Source organism: Scleropages formosus, chromosome 18 (assembly GCF_900964775.1).
Source record: "Scleropages formosus chromosome 18, fSclFor1.1, whole genome shotgun sequence".
NCBI classification, from domain to species: Eukaryota; Metazoa; Chordata; class Actinopteri; order Osteoglossiformes; family Osteoglossidae; genus Scleropages; species Scleropages formosus.
The window spans coordinates 2,709,903-2,724,965 of NC_041823.1; the positions used below are offsets into that span (position 1 = coordinate 2,709,903).

Genomic DNA, 15,063 nt, shown 5'->3' on the forward strand with positions numbered 1-15,063 from the left:
GTTTAGGCACGGAGCTCTATTGTCATGCTGGAACAATGGAAGCCGGGTGAAAGTGAGTAGGACCCAGTCGCGGGTTCCGTTTATTAAAAAACAAAGCCAGGGGTCGAGACAAAAAGCCACAGTCGGGGAGAGGCGAAGGTCGGGCGATGAGCGATGGGCGATGATTCTTTGTGCAAACAAGGGACGTAAACGATGAGACGAAGCGAAGGTCGGGAGCCAGGACATCAAGAACTTTGAAAAGGACAGGAATTGTTGGACACACGGGACTAGCGATTGCTCAAGTGAGGCTTCACGAGCAGCCGCGGAATCCTCGTCCTTTCATCCCACGCCGCCTTGATGAGACGCAGGTGCGGGCGACGTGCGCGTGACATCTGTTCATAACTTGCTTTGTTCACAACTCCAAAGTCATTCTTAGCGCTAAGTCCCAATGAGTAAAAAGTTAGTAATAAACTCACCTCTCAAGTTATTTGCTTGCTATATTTTGCAAAAAAAACTCTTATATATCTTTAATAAATTAAAATGTTCTATAAGGTTGAATTTTAATATTTCTATTAACTTTTGAATTAAAATTGAAACAATTTAAAGAGCAATAATGCATCTCTTGTAACAGTTTTCTGACCGCACACAGTAAGAAACCGCTTGTCCCAAGCAGGGTCGCGGCAAACCGGAGCCTAACCCGACAACATAGAGCGCAAGGCCGGAGGAGGAGGAGACACACCCAGTATGGGACACCAGTCCATCACAAGGCACCCCAAGCATGACTCAAACCCCAGACCCACCAGAGGGCGGGACTCAACCTAGCCCACTGCGCCACTGCTCCACTGCACCCCCCTCTGCCTGACCAGATGAGGGTTGTTTCCCACACTGAGGGTCATGCTGTGGACACCTTCCCAAAGGCAGTGTGGCGTTTCGTTCGACCCTATTTGGTGACCCCACATGGCACAAATCTAACGTGTTGCTGGAGCTGAGTTACCTTGAAGGTTTCCACACTGCCTGGTCTTTCCAAAACCCAAGTAAAGCCCCCACCCCCACCCATTCGTAACCACCAGTGACAAAGGGGCTCGGTGCTCCTGTACTCTTTACCAGCAGCTCCATGGTTGGACCTGGATGTGTGTGTGTGTGAGGGTGGAGGGATGCTGCTCAGTTTCCATGCACATGTAGATCGTTTTCCAACCTCCACATGTAGGTTTCACACCTCTGTTAGCCCAGTCACCCAGGTGCTGTGGAGGCTGCTGGCTGTCCTGAACCGTCCGCGGCTTCCACCGTCGCTACCGTGGCGTCGGCCCAGAAACGAAACAGAGGAAACGTGGTAGCTTTCATACATCTTTTTGCGACCACTGAGCACCTTCTGAACAACATGACGTGGAAAAAAAGAGGGCAAAAGGCCACAAGCATCAAGCAAGAAACTGATGGCAGACTTCTGTATTGCATTTTATTAGAAAACGGTGTATTTTACAGTAACATTGATATAGTAATTAGTTACATTCCTCTACATTTACACTGGGTTAGATTCAGGACTGGGGGCTGGATGAGGGAACATCTCCTTTCCCATTTGCAGCAATACCAGATGCATAGAGGGTCATGGAACAGAAAGAGTCGCGTCACATCGCCCCATCTCTCCTCCCACCAGGAATTCAGTGCTCAGAAGGGGAATCTGAGTCCCAGCGGTGTCAAGAGTAAATTCTCAGTAGCGATGTTGGGTTTTTTTTTACCTCGGTGGCGTCATACAGACAACAGAGCACCGGCCTCAGGAGCAATGCCGAAGGGAAATCCGGCAGGTCCCACACCGGATGTCTGTTTAAAGTTCACGTGACGGATCGCGAAGCCTTGCGCTTCGTGCCGCCACCCGGATCGGAAGTAAAACCCGTATGCCGTCAACGCGTGTCCGAGGTTCGAGAAGCTACTGTATAGTCTGACTTGTCAGAAACAGAAGGCCTCATCCTGAGAAGACAAACACATTGACAAGATTCGCGCGTTTGGTTTTCAACATGGTGTGTAATAATGGATATTTATGCTACTTATATTGATCGCTCAGCCAGGAGATCCCGCTGTGGTCGCCTGCCGGAGCACATGGTGGATTGTGGCGCTTCCACGTTCCTGCATTCGCGTCCATCCCTTCTCTCAAATACAGCACAGAAACACTCTGAGTGTGTCGAGCTTATGCACCCAAGCACAAGTTCTCGCTGAGAATACACAAGAGCCGGAGGATATAGATATAAAAACGAAACAAAACCAAAACGTTGGTAATTTGTTCTCATTCGGTTCTCAGCTTAGCGACAAAAAAGCAGATTCTCGGGACGTTGCGCCATGCTCAAGGTGGTGGAGGTTATACATGCGAAATACTTTGAAGGCACACATAAAGAATATGGAGAGAGATTAGAATTCTGGACGCCAGGTGTCAAGGCTGGTAGGTGAACATCAACATTCGGATCCAGGAACGTTGCATGAACACCGGGCCGACACCTGGACGAGGTTTTCGTGCCCTTGCCGCGGCGATGCGGCTGAGCCGACGGACCCGTTAGAAGGTAATATACAATGGATAATGGACAATAAGTGCAGGCCTCTACAGATATATTCGTTTTCTAACTCATGCCGTCGTCGTCATCCATGCTGCACAATCCAACACATCGGTCCGCTTCCGCGGACAATACGCTGCTGGGGTCCCGCAAACTAAAGTCACAGACCAGACCAGCGGTCTGTAGGAGGTTACAGAGGCACAAACAGCTGCCTCCCCCAGCGGACGGCCCGCTGTTGGGATTTGAGTCGTGCCGGTAGTGTGCGGAGAGGCGGGACTTGGGCCTGTCCGTCGTCAGTCTGTACAGGGGCTCCAGGTGACCCGTGTCGGGCCCCTGCGCTCCACTGAGCTCCACGCGCCGTATCCGGCCTGGTGTCCGGGTGTCTCACGGAGGTCCGGGGGGGGTCATGTGGGGGGCCGCTCGGCTTCTTCTGGACGGAGAACCCGGCAGGAAACAACGGAGACGTATGAACAATGCGCCACGTGTCATGACAACTGTTATAACGGGAGGTCGAGACCTGGCTACTCCCCCCATCCCCCCCCCCCCCCCGTCTCCACGGCTGATCAACTGACCTTGCGGGGATGGCGAGCTGTTGTCTCCGGGGGAGGTGAACTGCAACTCTGTCCCCAGGGCCGCAATGGAGCTCCTTGGCCTGGGGCACCTGTCCCCAGAGAGGCTTCTCCTCAGGACAGACTGTGTGGCAGAAACACACACACACACACACACACACACACACACACACACACACACACACACACACACATAACTAAGAGTACACGTTCATATGCATGTACACATGACCCTCAGGAACAGCTAGTACTGTAGTGGGTAGTGCTCCTGTCTTTTGATCAGAAGGTCACAGGTTTGAATCTCAGCTGCAGCTATAGTACCCTTGAACAAGGTACTTACCTTAAATTGCTCCAGTAAAAATTACCCAGCTGTATAAATGGGTAAATAATTAAGTAGCTTAACGCTGTAAGGTTTTTTGGAGAAAAGTGCCAGAGAAATTAATAAATATAAACATCCCCAGGATGTGTGGAGTCGCACCTTGCGGGTCAGGGGGCTGCTCGGGGCTGAAGCTGTGCTGTACAGACTGAGGCTGGAGTTGGAGCGGCTCACGGCCAGCGGCTTGGACGAGCCGTTGCCCTTCCGGGAGGTTCCGAACGTGCCGGACGACAGGTACTTCTCCTTGATCTTCAGGTTGGTGCGTCCCTTCACTGCCGGGGGAGGGGGAGAAGGTGGGGGGGCACTTGTGCCATTAAAATTCAAAAAACGTAAAGAGGCCAGTGAGAGCGCCTTGCTCAGGTTCCCTCCTCCGGTGTTAAATGTCAATTTTAATCAATCAATTAATTAATAGTTCACGTCCACAGAGGATTTGCTACCTGACCTCAGGTACCGTTCCACTGTTACATCCCCAACACACAAAGACAAAAGTAAATGTGAACCATAAAAGGCATCAGCAGAAAAAAGCACACTCTAAAATGCTGTAACTGAAGACGTACGGGGAGAACGATCAATGTCCACTTTTGGAGGAAATGAAGAAATTGGCGCCACTTTGTTAATGACACGGAAGTGCATCTTAGCACTGGAGTGAAAACGATCAGAGTCCATATGTTCAGCGGGCGGTGTAAATACAGTGTAAATACGGCCCAAGACGAAAGCGCAATCAGAGTCCGTAGGGTAAGAACGCGGTGATCCGCTTTTTCGGTGCTCTCATGGCGCACGGTCACAAGTAAAGTGGTTTTGTTGAGATCAGTTGATTAATTTGAGCTTAGAAAGAGTTTAAATCTGAAAATTGTAGCAAAGACAACCTTTTCTGATGGACAACCCAGTTTGAACGAAGCCAAAGACATCAACGATGGACAAGGAGCATCAAGTTGTAACAGTTACTTCATGATGGTCTCAGCAATTTCTAGAGTTCGGCCTTAAAATTCTTACACGACTCGTTGAGTCTTCAGAAGTTAAACTTGATTCTTCTCGGACTTAATGTTTACGCACCTTGATCGTTCTTCCCTAGACATGTAATTATTAGAGTTATACAGTATTTACCTGGCTGTATGACAAACCATCAAATCATATTTCTCTGCTCGGTTTCAGTCCCACGTTTTTCTCACCTCGACACGGATCGTTCTTGACCAGGAACTCGTCCAGCGCCGTCCAGCCACCGCCCACTCGGACCATGAGGGTGCTGCGCAGGATGCGCACCATGCGCAGCTGCTGGGAGTCACCGAACTGGAGAGACATGTTGCCCAGTAACGCCAGCTGTCAGTAAAGCACATCTCCCATGATGCAACGGGAGTCTTAGAGGTTAAACCTTTGGAGGCTAACATGGGAGGGAGGGGTACCAGTTTTCACAATCTCATTTTAACAGCTTTGTAACAGAACCACGTGCTTTCAGGTATTTTTCATATGAAGTCATGTGACTGAAATAATTACATACTTCCTGTCGGCCATTTTTGTAGTTTTTCGTCTGCAAAATGGCCAGAAGGTTTTCTGCTACGGAGATAGTGAAACTTGTTGCGGAATGCATGGAGAACAATGATAGCGATGTTTCAAAAACTGAATCTGGTGATACTTGTGATGTTTCCATGAAGGATTGCTTGAGACTTTCATGTCTGCAGCTATGTCTCCTTCTCTTAATGTAATGCATAAACTGTACTTTTGCTGAGATGTACGTCGCTTTGGACAAAAGTGTCTGCTAAATGAATAAATGTAAGTGTAAATGAACAGGTGATAGTGCGGGCAGTGATTTTGCTGAAGTAGCACCCAGTCCAGGTGAGAACAACGGTGGTAAGGGTTTCTCTGTGGATCACGGTGATCAAAGTGGTGTTTTTTCATGGTGTTAAAAGATAATAACATGTAATGGCACATCATGGAACCATGTATGCATACAGTAACCCGCTTGTGTTGAGCAAAGCTGGGGTGATCCAGCACTTAGCCCATAATAATTGGGTGCAAGGCTGAAGGGGGGTAGGCCCTCAATGGTACTATGGGAGGAAACCCTCACAAATACAAGTATATAAACTCCACATGGACTGAGCAGAGATCGAACCCACTGCCCGCTGCACCACCGCATCACCCTCTCCCTGGAACCACCGACATTTACACTGATGCATTTAGCTGAGGCTTTTCTCCAAAGCACCTTACAATGTTGAAGTACTTACAGTTATGGACCCATTTGTACAGCTGGGTAATTTTACTAGAGCAATTTGGGGTAAGTACCCTGCTCAAAGGTACTACAGCTGGGATTTAAACCTGCAGCTTTTTGAGTCCAAAGGCAGCAACTCGATCCACTACACTACTAGGTGCCCCAAAGCCACATTCGGTTGGTGACATTGTGTGGAAACCTGCTGCGGTGGAGTGGAGTGGAGCAACATGACCGTAAGGAGGACAGTAACTGTGCCGAAAGTTGATCTTGTGAAGATCTAAAGCTGAGAATCTGGTGCCGTCTATTGTGCCATTAAATTTATTTATTTATTCAATTCAAACAATGACTGTTTAGGCCAGTTGTGTCAATTTTTGACCACCGGGGGAGTAGTAATGTGTACAGTACCCAAATAACTAGACTGATTTGGTGTAAAAATTAGAAAATGAAAAGCCGTCGAGCGCTCAGGCAGCGCGTGTACAGCAGGGGTCTGTTCGGAATCAACACCCGAGCAGAATGCCGTTGATCTTACCTACCCTGTAACGGTTGGCGCTGATCTGCTCCACCTGGAAGCGTTTGGGGCAGTTGCACTGGGACACCTGTCGACTCACCTGGGGGTTCGAGGGGAAGCAGGAAGTCATGCTGTCACACCACATCCAGCAAATACATGACAGTCGAGCATCGTCATCATTTCCTGGGCTCATGTCAACACTTCCAAGTTTTATTTACCCCAAGTATAAAATGTCTCCACATAACACACACACACAAATCGTCTGAACAGCTTGTCCCATACGAGGTCACGGGGAGCCGGAGCCCAACACAGGGCGCAAGGCCAGAGGGGGAGGGGACACACCCAGGACGGGACACCAGTCCATTGCAAGGCACCCCAAGCAGGACTCGAACCCCAGACCCACCAGCGAGCAGGACCCAGGCCAACCCACTGCACCACCGCGCCCCCCGCTGCCACATAATGGCACACATTATTTTAAAAAAATAAAAAATTCATGTAAACGCACCATTAGCTTAACTTGTCACAAAGCATTGATATTTATGACTCTCGCCATGCAAACACAACTGTTCACAACTCCAAAGTTACTTTTACCCCTTAAATGTCAACCAGTAAAAGCTTATAATAGAGACATCCCTCATTTTCTTTGCTGGGAAAGTTATGTAAAACTCTTTGATACAGCTATAATAAATAAAAAGTCGTGTGCATGACAATATTTTCTACAGACTTAAAGCTTCATCAAATGTGACCTTATTTAAAACGACTGAAAACGCATCGTTTCCACAAACTGCTTTTCAGTGCTGACTGTGGACCGATTCATGGCATAGACACGCCTGACATTCGTCATCCCGTTACTGATGAGCTGTAAACACTGTGGAGTTGAGTTGAATGCAGGTGGTCCTATATCGCCATTGTGTTTGTGTACTCTCTACTACCCAGGTAGGAAACACAGGTTGCATTTGCTCTTCTACAGACAAACAGGTGCATGAGGAAAAGGCTGTTAAAAATAAATTAAACAAAAACTTTTCTGTGTCTTCGACGATTCGTAACTCAACTTTGTGAAATGGGAGGATCCGATGTACTCGCTAAATAACTGGTTGACTTAGAGGGCGGCAGAAATGCTACATTGCACTACTTCTGTTTACCTCTTCGTTGATCTGGTCGGCATCCAGAGTCCTTCGGTACGGATCCCTGTTGGGATGGAGGGTGCTCACAAACTCGTAGTAGTCAATGTAGCCGTCCCCATTGATGTCGAAGATGTTGGCCACAGCTGCCATTTCTAAAGAGTTGGTGGGGAATGCTGAAAAGAAAGGAACACAAGGTAGATGAATGATCACTGTACTGCTTGGATTAATATGATGAGAACCCCTAACCCCAACCTTAGTCCCTAACATCCAACCCCTAACCGCTATCCCCATCCCTAGCCCTAACCCCAACCCCAACCCCTAGCCACAACATCCAACCCCTAACCGCTATTCCCATCCCTAGCCCTAACCCCAACCCCAACCCCAACCCCTAGCCACAACATCCAACCCCTAACAGCTAACCCCATCCCTGGCCTCTAACCCCACCCCTAACCTCCAACCCCCAACCCCCAACCCCTAACCCCAACCCCAACATAGATGATGACTGAGGAATAACAAAGTGGATGAGTGTACTAGGGTACTGTACTAGTGAATGAGAGGTTGCCACTCTGGATATAAATGAATGAATATGCAGATGAATTGGTGTTCAGAAGGTAAAGACTCTTGGTGGGATGGTGGTACTGGCAGGATGGATGAGGAGTGACCGAGGGGTAGGAGCTCACTGGAGGCCAACACGCTCTCGATGAAGTCCTTCTGACTGATGCGGCCGTCTTGGTCCTTGTCGATGCCTCGGAAGACGTCCAGGATGCGAGACTTCAGGTGGCTGATCCACTGCGTGTAACGTTTCCGCCAGAGGCCAAAGTCGAACTTGGCAAATTCCTCCATCTGTTGGAAGAGGAACCACCAAAAAGAGATCAGTGACAATGTGGGAAGACATTGACATCTATGGGCATCATTTTTTGAGACACTTTTTCTGCAAAGCGACATACAGCTCAGAGTAAACAAAAGCGCATCAACAAACAAAGACTTTCGGCACAGAAACAGGATGGTCAAACCACAGCTTGTTCATCTGATACTGCCTTTTTTTTCTGGCATCTATCACTGGAAAAGCATTTTACATTTATTTATGTACCAGATGCTTTTCTCCAAAGCGACTTCCAATGAACTCTATGTAGTGCTATCAGGCCACACACCTTATTCAGCACGGTGACTTACACTGCTAGATACACTACTTACACGGGGTCGCTCATTCATAAATTAGTGGAACACACACACTCTCTGTCACTCACACACTGTGGGGAACCAGAACAGCATGTCTTTGGACTGTGGGAGGAAACCAGAGCACCTGGAGGAAACCCACACGGACTGAGCGGAGATCGAACCCACGTCCTCTCGCACCACCCAGGCGCTGTGAGACAGCAGCGCTACTCGCCGTGCCACCGTGATCCCACTTTAAAATAAAAAATAAAAAACTAATAATTTTAAAATAACTTATCTTCGGTGATACATTCAGTTCGAAACTGTAACTGAAATATTGATAAAAATATTTATAATATGCATAGTGGATATGAGCCAGAAGGCTGAGAATTACAGTCCCGTAAGAGCTCTGCTGTTGAACCTTTGAGTGGGACACACTGAAAGAAGGAACTGCTTCGGTAAGAGTCACCTCTCGCAGTTTCTGCTGGTGTTCCTGTAGTCGGCTTTGTCTGGCCAGCGCCTGCACCCACAGCTGTTTCCAGCAGCCAACCAGTTGACACAGGAGGGGACTCTGGGGCTCCAGGCCCTCCAGGGGCAGGGACGTAGGGGGTTGCAGCTTCAGGGTGCCCTTCCGCTCTGAGAAGATTGACGAGCAAGGTCAGCACCGTTACAATAAGGGCAGAACTGTCGGAACAAGGTCGAGAGTATTACAACAGTCATAACCATTACAACAAAGTCGAAATTGTATCAACGAGATGTCAAAGTCAATACTGTTACAAGGGCAAGAGTGGTGCGACAAGTTCATAACTGTTATAAAAGTCAAAAGCGTCTGAACCAGATCTCAGAGTCATAACCGTTACAACAAGGTCACGGGTGTTAAAACAAGGTCAGAACTGTCACAATAAGGCCGGAACTGCTACGGAAGGTTCTGGAGTGTTACAGCAAAGTCGTAGCTGTTACATCAAGTTAAGAACTATCACGAGAAGGTCAGCACAGTTACAACAAGGCCAGGAGCGCACTGTCACGCTAGGGTCCGAACTGTCACGAAAATGTCAGAACTGTTACAGCTCATCAGTTAATTTGGAGATACATTTAAATACACAGAATAACAAACGTATTAAGAGCATCATTCTATCCGAGTGATGAACCTTCTTTAATCCTGACCTTTAATCCCTATTTTTCACTCCTGTGACATACATTCATAGATGATTTATCCACATAAATATTCATAATTATACTATATGCACAACATGTGACCTTGTTGAAACTGCACACTGGGCTACGGGACTCCGTTCCCAGGGAAGCTGCCGGGATGTGAAGTGTTTCATACTACACCCACTCGTTGGCGTTTTGCGGCACGGCGACACGGTGTGCGCTTTTGGGGCCAGCTTCGTTTTACACGACTTGGTGACGCTTTCGAGCTCCGGAAGCTTCCGGTTCAACTCATCCATGAACTCCTAGGAAGCCAAGAGCATCTTCAGTGTTTCGACTGGAGGCCACAGTAGGACAAGGCTCCCCAGAACAGTGAACAGCACAAACACACAAACAGGAGCCTAGAAGTGGTGGCTCGCGATGTCTTCTGCTTTTTTAGGATGTTCGTAAGAAAATGACAGATGTTAACAAAACAAAAATGAATTCAACACTAACAGATACTCCTCCAACACCAATAATCATTAATTTAGCCTGACATCCAAACAATGAACAAGAAATTTTCAACATGTCTATGATGTGCCAGACCCCCCACCAACTCCCACCTTCCAGAACCATCCAGAACCCGCCGAGCAGAGTCCGTACCGCGTGCTGAGCGATGAGCTCCTCTGTGGCCTCCATGCTCTCCGGAAGGGTCTCCTGCTCCCTGAGGGCCAGAGACTCCTCGGCCGAGGAGATCCAGTCGAGGAGCCTCTGCACCTCCTCCTTCTCGGCCTCGAGCGCCGACAGGCTGCCCCTGACCCGTTCCCCCTGCTGCTGGGCCCACGCCTGCACCTGCAGCCACACGAGGAAACCTGAGCTCCAGGAGCTCAGCCAGCAGGGGGCGCAGTGGCTAAAAAATAGTTTTTGGCATCACTACTAATTAACAGAAACTGATTCAGGGATAAAATGGGAGTTTTGGAGATGCGGGAGGTCTCCCGTGTCTCTTCAACAAAGTCCAGTGTTTGGATGCAGGTTGCGTGTAGCTGAGAGGACCGATCAGTCAGGCGACTGGATTTTCCTCTGGCGATTACCCAGCCCACCTCTTCAAAGCGAGTCTTGGTGACGCTGATCCAGGACTTGACGGTGATGACGGAGTCCGGGTGGCAGGCGGACAGAATCTCCTCCCCCAGGGAGCGGATAGCGAGCAGCTCTGCCCCCTGGCCCTGCAGCAAGTCCATGGACTCCTGGGTAGAGAGGGAGGGGAAATCAGAGTCAGAATCAACAGCAGGGGGGAGCAGCAGCCAAAGGGGTAAGACTGAACTAGTGCCCCTAAAGTGAGGGCACTGCTCTTGAACTAGGTTTTTACCCATTTTTCACCCATTTCAATGTTAATTGTAAAGCATTATGGTAATTGGGCTGCTGTATGGTGAATGATGTATTTCGCAAGAAATTACAAGACCTGTCCATCTCACATGTTCTTCATTAATGTCATTGCTGTCAACAAATGCAATATCTTGTAGTACTTTACTTTTTAAAAGTGTGCCAAAAAGAACACTAATAGATGTGGAGCACATTCATGCATTAGTACAGTAAATTTACCAGGATGTATAAATCACTGTAAGTAGCTTTGTGCCAACTTATTAGTATTTATTCATATATCTGACACTCTTCTCAAAGGTGACTTACAGCATCAGGTTTGTACACTGAGCTGCTTACACTGATTTACCCATTCATAGCAGGGAATTTTTCACTCTATCAGTTCACAGAAAGTACCCTGTTCAAGGTTACAACAGCATAGGCGGGATTTGCTCCTGTGAGCTTTGAAAAACTCAAAAACTGATTTGATGGATTTCCCTCAGGACGTGCAGGTAAACACAAATCTGAAGTCTGCACCTTCAGATGTCATCTTAAACCGAACGTTTTTAAAACGAATAATTAATAAGTGAATTTAAGTCACTCGGGCCAAAGACATCTGATACGGTCGCTGAAGGTACGAGGCGATCCACCGTCCCGAAGGCGTCCCCACACCTGGTGCTGCTTGTGGAAAGCCAGCAGGGCTTCCTCCTCCTCGGGAACGGGCCCGTACTTCAGCTTCCTCTCCATGTCCGAGAGGCGCTCCAGGAAGGAGTGGACCAGGTGATCGAACTGCTCGGCCTGTGGGAGCAGAGCGCGTTCTTCACGGGTCCTGGTCCGCGGGGCGGGAACACAACCGGGAACGCAATCCGGCGGCCCACCTGTCTGAGGGCGTCCTCTAGCCGGGCCTGCTTGGACACGGAGAGCCGGCACACGGCCTCCCAGCGACCCTCGAGCTCCTCCATCTGCTCCAGCAGCCAGCGGCTGTCGGTCGTGCTGCTCTTGGTCACGTCCCTCACGGATCGCTTCAGCGTCTTGATGCAGGCGGCCCTCTTCCCCAGCTCCTTCTGGAACACCTGGGGAGGCAAATCAGCAACCCTTCTCTTTCACAGTTGCTCTATTTGCTGTGGAGCAAATATAATATTGTATTTATGTTGTTATTGTATATTATATGTGTGGTATATTGTAACATCGTGGCAGGCCAAAACTTGACCACATCCAATCTACAAGAGTGGCAGTTGCAGCAGATAGATAGAATAGAATAGAATAGAATAGAATAGAATAGAATAGAGGGCTGTATAGATAGATAGATAGATAGATAGAGCTATCAATCAATTAATTAATTATTAATACAACCCCTGCATCATTCCCCAAACCTGGCACACTGCAGCATTCCGCATGTATTAATATTACATTACTGGACATTATATGGCTGATTATTATTACTGTTACAGATCAGGAACGTCACGCCAGACCTGAGAAACGTACCTTGTGCTTGTCGATAAGGTCCATGACCAGGTCCTTTTCCCCGCCGACAGGCGTGTCCTCAGCCAGCTGTGGCTCCGCCCTGAACAGCCAGTCCATCAGGGCCTGAAGGGCATCTGTGAATCTGCCCGAAAACAGCAGCGCCTCTTCCAGTTTGTGCTGCCTGGAATACAAAAAAGGCGTATGAAGTCATAATATAAACTCATCGCTTGTTTTTGGTCTCCCAATATTTGGTTTTTCACGTATCTTGTCTGAAATGATCAATACCACTTATCAATAATCAGTACTTTCCCGTGTCCGGTCTGCAACATCCGACCCAGGCTGCGTCGTTCAGTCGAGCACAATAAACTGCGATGGGATCTGAGAGCTGCACCAAGCAGCTGTGTGGCAGACTGTGAGCTGCAGTGCATTGTGGGAACCGTGTACCCACGCCCTCGGTTACGTGCCGGCACCGTGGTTTCAGCCGCACGCTCGCACGTGGGCGTTTGAATCCTGTTCGGAACATCGTCATTTTATTTTCTAATTACTAATTTATTTCAATGTGACGCAGCCTCCAGCAATTCAGAAAAACTTTGCAGAGGCAATGGAATTAAAGATTATTTAAAAAAATTGTTTTCCAAGAACAGACCACGAAAAAGAGCAATTTTAATGCTTCAGTACTATTAGGCACCGTTTAGGGTGATTTTTGAGTAAACTGGACGACACTGGAACAAACTGGAGCTTTTCTCTATATAAAAAAAACGTAATTGTAACATTTGATCTTTCGTTTTCAGAAACAAATCAGAACCCAATAATAAGACAATGATCAAAAAATGATGGTGAAAAAGAGTACTACCATACGGTCACTTTGAACTCTGACTCGTATTTGCATATTCAGATTCGGCCTGAATGCCAACTTTCCTCGGCAGGATTTGGCTCCACCCAAGGCGCCTGACCTCTCCATGGACTTCCCGCTGATCGTATCCCATGAGTCTCGGAGCTCGGCCATGAGGTCCTCCAGCTGCTGCCGGTCCGCAGGGCTCTGGGACTTCTCATAGAGCGCGCGGCCGTTCTTCAGGGTGGCCTCGTACATGGGCCGCTTCAGCCGCAGAACTTTCTGGAATTCCTGAGTACGGAGTCGACCGCAAGGTACATCATTCATCATTCACAGCGGAATCTCTTTTGGTTCGCAGGAAGTTCACAAACTGGTCAAGTCAAACCCCCAACAGCGAAGAAGCCGTACTTTCTGCTCGGCGAGCTGCTGCTTGATCTCCTCGTGAGACACGCCGACCTCCTTATGCGTGTCCAGAGTCTGCTCCACCTCCACCATCCAGTCCAGCAGGAGGCGCCATGACTCGTTGAACTGCAGTTCAAACACAGTCGCCTTATGTTACCGGCAGCAGAGTTATCGAATTCCGAGTTACCAATCAATTTAATTTAATTTAATTTTATTTTCTTTGGCGTGTTGCAACACAAAACATCTGTATTTACCCACCGAGCCAAGAGATGGCAGTAAAGAGCACCCAAAGAGAACAGGCAAGTAGGACCACCTTAATTCAGGTCACTTCCACAGTGTTTACAGCTTGTGAAAGGTCACAGGTTTGAATCCCACCACTTGCCGTAGTACCCTTGAACAAGGTACTTACCCTCAAATTACTCCAGTAAAACCACCCAGCTGTGTAAATAATTATAAGCAGCTTAATATAGTAAGTTGCTTTGGAAAACAGTATCAGAAAAATATAAATATGCTGCACAAGCAGTGGTTTGTAATGAGTTGGTGTTTTAATTTTCTTGTAGCTTAATGTTAAAATATGGAGATAAACTTTCTACATTTTTTAAATATAGTTTTGGCTATGATTTTTACACAATCTATCCCACAATTGAACTGAAAGACATTTTTAGTATGAGCCATTTATCGATTGTAACTTAGTGCAAAAGTAACTTTGGAGTTACAAACATAACAAGTTGCGAACCGACTTCTGCTCACACTGAGCACGCAGAGTCCGGTCAGGGGGTCAGAGCCGCATTACCTGTTTAGCGTGCTTCTTTACATCCTCGAGCGCCTTGCCGCGCTCCGCGGTGCGCTGCTGGAGCTTCTCGTAGCGGTCCTGCACGGTGGTGAGAAGGTTCTGGACCACGCTGGAGTCTTCCTTCCTGCTGTGCTCCTTGAGTTGCGAGGCAGTGCTCTCCACAGCTGCCGCCTTCTCGGCAAAGGCCTGCACCTCCCCCACCAGCACCTGAGCCCAGCACACACACACACACACACACACACACACACACACACACACACACACAAGCTTGGTCTACCTTCGCATCCACCCATCGTAGGACGAGCGCCCCATGCCGCTTGGAGAAACACTCACCCTGTGGTCCTGCAGCTGGGCACAGACCGTGTCCAGGATGTAGCTGGGAGCAGACAGGGTGCCGATGGCCTCTTCGCTCTGGGCCATCCTGGTCAGAAGGTCCTGAATGGTCCTGTGGAACTCCTTTGCCAGACTCAGACCCTCGGTCAACTTCACCTGAGGGCAGAGACTCCAAAGCTTAGTCTGCACATCACTGGAGGAACAGGGGGCAGAGACACATCCTGCAAAACCCATCCCTAGACTAATATGCGGAGAAGTTGGGTCTACATTCTCACTGCGGTCAAATCACGGTCGACGCCGA

General features: G+C 48.4%; 1 protein-coding gene across 1 annotated transcript in view; it reads right to left on the reverse strand.

Annotated features, from left to right (window-relative positions):
* Nucleotides 1–1,449: 1,449 nt before the first annotated feature.
* Nucleotides 1,450–15,063, reverse strand: part of macf1b (microtubule actin crosslinking factor 1b) — a 46,574-nt gene continuing 32,960 nt past the window's right edge. Inside the window, exons 23-40 of the mRNA XM_029260061.1 lie at nucleotides 14,763–14,918; nucleotides 14,430–14,636; nucleotides 13,643–13,762; nucleotides 13,356–13,525; nucleotides 12,424–12,583; nucleotides 11,817–12,011; nucleotides 11,611–11,736; nucleotides 10,683–10,826; nucleotides 10,246–10,434; nucleotides 9,791–9,908; nucleotides 8,921–9,087; nucleotides 7,977–8,139; nucleotides 7,315–7,469; nucleotides 6,198–6,272; nucleotides 4,631–4,748; nucleotides 3,564–3,733; nucleotides 3,089–3,209; nucleotides 1,450–2,946 (exon numbers count right to left, since the gene is read on the reverse strand). Of these exons, the coding sequence (XP_029115894.1) occupies nucleotides 2,921–2,946; nucleotides 3,089–3,209; nucleotides 3,564–3,733; nucleotides 4,631–4,748; nucleotides 6,198–6,272; nucleotides 7,315–7,469; nucleotides 7,977–8,139; nucleotides 8,921–9,087; nucleotides 9,791–9,908; nucleotides 10,246–10,434; nucleotides 10,683–10,826; nucleotides 11,611–11,736; nucleotides 11,817–12,011; nucleotides 12,424–12,583; nucleotides 13,356–13,525; nucleotides 13,643–13,762; nucleotides 14,430–14,636; nucleotides 14,763–14,918 (2,580 nt within the window). The 3' untranslated portion in view covers nucleotides 1,450–2,920. The remainder of the gene's footprint in view (nucleotides 2,947–3,088; nucleotides 3,210–3,563; nucleotides 3,734–4,630; nucleotides 4,749–6,197; nucleotides 6,273–7,314; nucleotides 7,470–7,976; nucleotides 8,140–8,920; nucleotides 9,088–9,790; nucleotides 9,909–10,245; nucleotides 10,435–10,682; nucleotides 10,827–11,610; nucleotides 11,737–11,816; nucleotides 12,012–12,423; nucleotides 12,584–13,355; nucleotides 13,526–13,642; nucleotides 13,763–14,429; nucleotides 14,637–14,762; nucleotides 14,919–15,063) is intronic.